General features: G+C 45.7%; 1 protein-coding gene across 2 annotated transcripts in view; it reads right to left on the minus strand.

Annotated features, from left to right (window-relative positions):
* Nucleotides 1-3182: 3182 nt before the first annotated feature.
* Nucleotides 3183-6288, minus strand: part of Tbxt (T-box transcription factor T) — a 6745-nt gene continuing 3639 nt past the window's right edge. Inside the window, exons 6-8 of one of the 2 annotated variants that reach the window (XM_004646216.1) lie at nt 5426-5599; nt 4175-4304; nt 3183-3456 (exon numbers count right to left, since the gene is read on the minus strand). In XM_004646216.1, coding sequence (XP_004646273.1) covers nt 3183-3456; nt 4175-4304; nt 5426-5599 — 578 coding nt within the window. The remainder of the gene's footprint in view (nt 3457-4174; nt 4305-5425; nt 5600-6288) is intronic. The other variant, XM_004646217.1, reaches the window with a different exon arrangement.

Below are 6288 nucleotides of genomic sequence, written 5' to 3' on the forward strand. Positions count from 1 at the left end.
AAGAAGAAGAAGAAGAAGAAGAAGAAGAAGAAGAAGAAGAAGAAGAAGAAGAAGAAGAAGAAGAAGAAGAAGAAGAAGAAGAAATTGTAATGGCCCCAAGATGTGGCTGAGTGGCAGTGAGAGGCCCTGGCTTTGACCCTGCACCCTCCACAGCCCTACTGTGCCAACTGCACTACGGCAAATGCAAGCATTACACCTCTGTGTGTAGCTGTACAGGGCTAAGAACCTTACAGTATCCAAGTTCCATCTCTCCCACAGCCCTCAAATGATTTTTGTTATGTATTTGCTTAAGCATATAGCAAATCCACATTGAATTCTTGTCACTTTTGTTTAAGGGTCAATTGTCTTTTAGAGGAAGTTAAAGAAGTTTATTTTCTGATTCCTGTCTTTGGTGCTTATGTCATAGGGTCTGTTGGTTTATAACATTCACCAGAATTCGTTTCCAGTTTTGACTGTATGTACATGTCACGCACTGCTTGCCCAACATTGCAGCCTCATGGACTTCTTCATACCTATCAGTGATACAATTGAGAGTATTTCATCAATATTATTGCTACAAAAGGACAAATTACAATGCCTTATATGATCCTCCTTGTTCTTTTTAATAAAATACTATCTGTGAGCTACAATCTCAACTTTTATCCTAACAAAAGTTCATGACTTTGCTTTTCAATTCAAGAAAACTGCTGCATTATGAAGAAGCACATATACTCTTCATTTCTGATGAGGACAAAACCTGCAGAACATGCATCTTCCTCTCCAGAGTACCTGCTCCTTGGTCACTGGGTAGCTGTCTTGCCATCAGTCATGGTCACGGTATCACAGTGCCTAGGTTTTGAGTAACTGTGATTCTACCTAATACCACCAAAGCAGTGACATTTATTACAATATACTGCTATTATCATTACTTATCTCATTAATCTGCTCTGTCTGGTTTATGTGCTGAACTTTACCAGATGCATGTATCAGGGAAAAGTGATACAGGGTTGGTGGCTGCCTGCTGTTTCAGGTTTCCATAGGGATCTTGGGATGTAACCCCAAGTACAAAAGATGACTAAATTCAAATGTAGGGCTTTATACCAAATTCCAGCTTTATTCCTTTCTGTATCCCCCTGTCCCTACTGCACTCCTGGAAGACTTCAGATTTTTAAAGTATTACTTCTCTGGATTTGAATTCCATCCCCAAAGTATGGTCCAGAAACAAGTCCGTTTCCTCTCCTTAGCAACCTCCTCCCCACACCACAGCACTCACACCACTGAAGGGCTACAGAGGCCCTGAGTGTAAAACCTTATCTCCATCCCAGCAGGCAGGGAGGGACTAGCAGGGTGGGGGCACCAAACATCGTGGAGCCCAGGTGGTGGCCCCCACTCTACCCAGCTCCTTCCCAGTGTCCCCCAGGCTTTCTCTGGCAGAAGCAGCACCTAGTCTGGTGAGGACCAATAGTCCAGCCACCTGGGCCAGTTTTAGGAGTTCAACTTGAACAGTGGGTTTTTTTTAATGTGCTTTTTATATACTATCAACAAACCTCTACATATGGAGATATTTCTACATAAAGTTTTAATCTACAAAAAGCACATTCTACTTGGAAAGTAGACACAAGTTTCACTAAAAACTCCCTAGTCTTTTTAAATTTCTTTATGCATTTGATACAAGGTCTCACTACGCAGCTTGGACTTGTAGTGATCCTGTTTTCAGCCTCCCCAGCACTTGGGATTACAGGCATGTGCCACCACACCTGGTCTCAGTGCCCGGCTGAGCGCACTGGGGGCAGGGTTGGACTGACACCACATATGCCCTATATACTCTTAATTCTAGATCTTTTCTCAAGAAAGCAAAAGAAAACTACTTCATGTCTTAGAAATGTTAGCTAGAGTCTAAAAAATCCACGGCTGGACTACGTGGTCACAGCAATGCCAACCTGGAAGAATGCACATTCCTAGGCTTTGAAGTTCCAGAGCCCCTCTGCCATTCCCAATTTAACCTCTAATGTCCACATCACCTCAGGTGGTCAGTACCACTCCATCCTGGCATTAGTGAGTTCCAACGGCCTGTTTACTGTTTTCAGAAAGCAGACTAGTAAGCTGGCAATGGGATCAACATGAAGGATCCTGCCAGTAGACGGGAAAGCTACCCCAAGCCAGCAGAACTGCAGATCCTTCCTACTGCTGGAAACAAGCCATGGGATAGTTAGGAATTCCAGCTTGTCTGGGTTGCTATAGCAACTATGCCTTCTGCTGATAAACAGTAACTTTGTATCAACTCATTCTGCACTTTCACTGGCACCCGGTGGGCACTCTGTATTAATCTTTATGGCATCTGAATGTTTACTTCCTGTCATTATCCACATCCATCCACGAGTCTATGTTATCTAAACCTCCTGAAAATCATTTATCATTTCCATTTCTGTGGCTATTAGCACTAAGCATATTCAAATTTCAATTCCAGTTCTGTAAGATTAAACATAAACATTAAGCTTCCCAACAGATCAAAATGCTTAATTATGAGAAAGCTATAACAAACAGCAAAGAATAAACTCACCACAATCAGATTTTGAATATTGCCTTTATTTTGCAGAAAATACTTTCTGCCGATTGTCTTTGGCTATTTTGTCAAAAAAAAAAAAAAAAAAAAAAAAAAAAAAAGCACACAAATAAAAATAAACCAATTGGTTTCACAATACAAAAGATCAGCTGAATATGCTTAAAATAAACCTGTTCTAGTGGGCAGGGCTCAAATCACCAGCTCAACTAAAATCTGTTTTCCCTATGACGTTACTCGGTTCTTAACAGCTCAATTCTAACTACTCTTAAGCAACAGGGGGAATTAAAAGTGTGCTTTCTGTCTTACTAAAGGAGGACCAGTGGAGATTACAACTTCTGGTGTGCCAAAAGCATCTACACCCTGCATGAGGAGCTCTGGAACCTTGGCACACACTTTTTGTCTATGAATCTTGGGAATAGGGCCAACTGTTTCCATACACAGATTCTTGGACGCTGGGCTGCTGGGACTCAGAAAATAGCCAAGCATGTACTACTCTTACTTTAACATGAAGTCAACCAGGCTTTATCTCCTGGTTTCATTCCCTGGACCCATGAGCCTTCCATCTGTGCCTTAGAGGTATGGCACATCAACACTGGTCACCACAAAGGAAAAGTCCTTGCATCTCGAGACAAGGGCTCGGTCACATGGAAGGCGGTGACACAGGCGTCCATGAGGCTATGAGGCGGCCTTGGGCCGCAGCATCGTACTGGCTGTCAGGAATGTCTGTGACAGTGGCCGCCCCTTCATACAAGGGAGAGCTTGAGGACGAGGCCGCTGGGACTGCATGAGAGAGGGATGCATAGTGCGCAGGGGATCCTCGGAAGAACTGGGGCCCCAGCCCGTTGGACACCCCGGCTGCCTGGGAGCCAGGGGTGATGGTGCCATTGCTCACAGACCACAGGCTGGGGTACTGGCTGGAAGAGAAAACAGCAGTCAGGGCAAAGGCAGTGCTCCGAATCTGCTCTTCATGACTGCATTACCACATCATACACCTTCTGAGAGAAATTATACTGCTTGGAGAAGTTGGGACAATGTCCATCACAGAACTAGCACACAGTACAATAAATAAGAGGCTCTGGTTTTTTATGGCAGAAAAAGCCAAATCCCCTCCACACCTCACGGCAAGCTCAAGGGATAGCTTTCAAGCAGGAACTCAGCAGTGATGGAGCCAGGTGCCCCCGCATATAACCAGCAGATGGTAGAACTATAAGCAAAAACCCAAGCAAGAGGTCGTGGTGCACAGCTGGGAGGCTGAGGCTGAGGAACTGCAATTTCACGCACAGCCTGGGCCACTTAGCAACTTAGTGTCACCAGTCCCAAAATAAAAAAAATTTAAAAAGGGTTAAGGGATGTGGCTTAGTGCAAAGACCCAGAGTTCCATCCCCAGTACTGAAACAAACAAATCCATCCAACCACCCAAAGTACAAAGCAGAACAAAGAGTGGGCTGGGGAGATAGCTCAGTAGAATAAGTGCTTGCCTGGCAAGTTAAAGGTCATGAGTTCAATCCCCAGTACTGCCAAAAAAAAAAAAAAAAGAAAGAAAGAAAGAAAGCAGAACAAAGAAAAAAGGCAGCAGGGACAGAACCAGCATCCAGCCACGAAGGGAGCACCTCCCTTCGCATACATACACACCTCGAGCCAGTGGAAGGGCTAGCGCTGTGACCCATGGGAAGCATGCTGGAGTGGCTGGGTACCCCGAGACTGGACCAGTTGTCATGAGATTGCAGCACAGGCAGGCATGAAGACGAACTGTCTGAGTAGGCTGAGGAGTGTTATGGCACTGTTACTAGGTGGGTCTTCCAAGAGCAACATAATACACTGAAATGCTACCTTCACTGAAACAGCCAACACCGAAAACAAATGGTGCATGGATATTAAACATAGAAAACAGCCTTTCAGCCTGCTTCACCGGTCATCAATGAACATGATTACTACCAAATGTATTTATTTGAAAATATAATCCCATAAACCCGAGCTTTTTCCTTTATCAGCATGTCAGTAGATACTGCATAGAAAATGAATTCTAGTCACTTATTTGAGGATGAAGACTTCTGTATCTTGCTTTTTTTCCATGCTGGAAACCCAAGCCCTTATAAGTGAGCCACATCCACTGCCCAAATTATTTACCTTTATAAACATAAATAAATGTCATTTTAATCCACCTTGTCTCCAAGGATTATTTCATAAAAGTTAAATGGGCTATGGAAACGATTACTCCAGGCAAATTAAAAATATGATCTTCCAGCCTCAGAGTCTAGCTCCTGGCTCAACAAGTCCCGAGGGCTATTTCCTTTCATTTCAAATCAGCTGTAATTGCTTAATTGTTTTATGGCGTTCCTTAGCTATTTTCCTCTTTTTGGGGAAGACAAAAGTAGTCTGGGAACAGACTGTCCGAGAAAAAAATTAGGCCTGGGGGCTTCCCAGGCTGCCCAGGGCTCAGGACGTGGCAGGAGGCATCAGACCACCTGGAGAGTTGTCACCACCTGGCTTCTGAGCTGGCATCTGTATGGAGCAGAAGGAGACCAGCCGGCTCTCAGTGACACTGGTGCCCCTGCTCCAAAGTCACTACCTCTGAGGTGGGTACAAAGTACCCAGGCCTGGTCTCCACTCTGGACACTGACCTAGTCTTTAGGGATAACCACAGGTCTGTCACTTGGAAAATGTGAGGCATCACTCAGAGGCACCATGGACCCAACAAGCCCCACTCAGACCTCTGAGGTGGACCCAGCAGGGGTGTGAACAGGAGACACACATCTAGCTGGGGCCATAGAACTATTTTCCAGAAGGGGGTCTTCCTTTCTTCTTCTGGACCCCTACAGAATGCCTTTGGGGAGGGGGCTTCCAGCCACCCACCAGGCCCAGAGGACTTAAGCTTTGACCTACTTGGAGAGTTGTTCCGGTGAGTGTAGGGGTTAGGGTAGGGCGCTGCTCGGTGGCTCCTCAGGGTAGGGTACCTTTCACAGCCGTGAGTGGAGGGCAGAGAGAGCGCTCCTCCAAACTGAGGATGGGGGCTGGTGGGTGGGCACAGCGAGCCGGTTCCAGGAATCAGCCAGCCCCCTGCTGTGAGGAGAGAATGTTGAGTGACTGGTATTGGTTTTGCCTCTATGTTCCAAGGAAGTACACCCAGAAGAGTATTTTCCTTAGTTCTTGGGGGAAGCTAGCAATCTTAACTGTCTTTAACACTCAATGCCTAGTCTACAGCCCTGGGTGGTCCTCCTCCTCTCTTCCTCCTCCTCCATTTTGCTGCCCACTCAGGCTCCTGCTCTGTGGGCCCATTAGAACATTTCCTGCTTCCTATACTGTTTCAGATTCCCAAGGCCTCTCCACGTTCTTCTCTCCTATGCATGAGAAAGTTACTAGGGGGGCCAGGGAGATGGCTCAGTAGAAAAAGTGCTTGCCTGGCAAGTGCAAGGGCCTGAGTTCAATCCCTGGTTCCGAGAGGAAAAAAAAAAAAAGTTACTAGGAAGTCCCACCCTCTTCTAAAATTCAGATTTCTTTGTTCTTTTTAGAATTGTGCTTAAGGGCTTAGTGTATTAAAATGCCTGCTTAGGCACAAGGAGCATCCAGGGACCAGGGCTAATCCCCAGCGTGCCATGCCAGCCCTGCTCACGTAGCACACTGAGATGGTGACTGAGACTGGACTAGGTGGCACGTGCCTATAATCCCAGTGCTTGAGAGGCTGAAAACAGGAGGATCACTACAAGTCTGGTCTGTGTAATGAGACCCTATAGACCCAGTACTAAATA

This window comes from Octodon degus, unplaced genomic scaffold, assembly GCF_000260255.1.
Source record: "Octodon degus isolate 3935 unplaced genomic scaffold, OctDeg1.0 scaffold00261, whole genome shotgun sequence".
NCBI lineage: Eukaryota > Metazoa > Chordata > Mammalia > Rodentia > Octodontidae > Octodon > Octodon degus.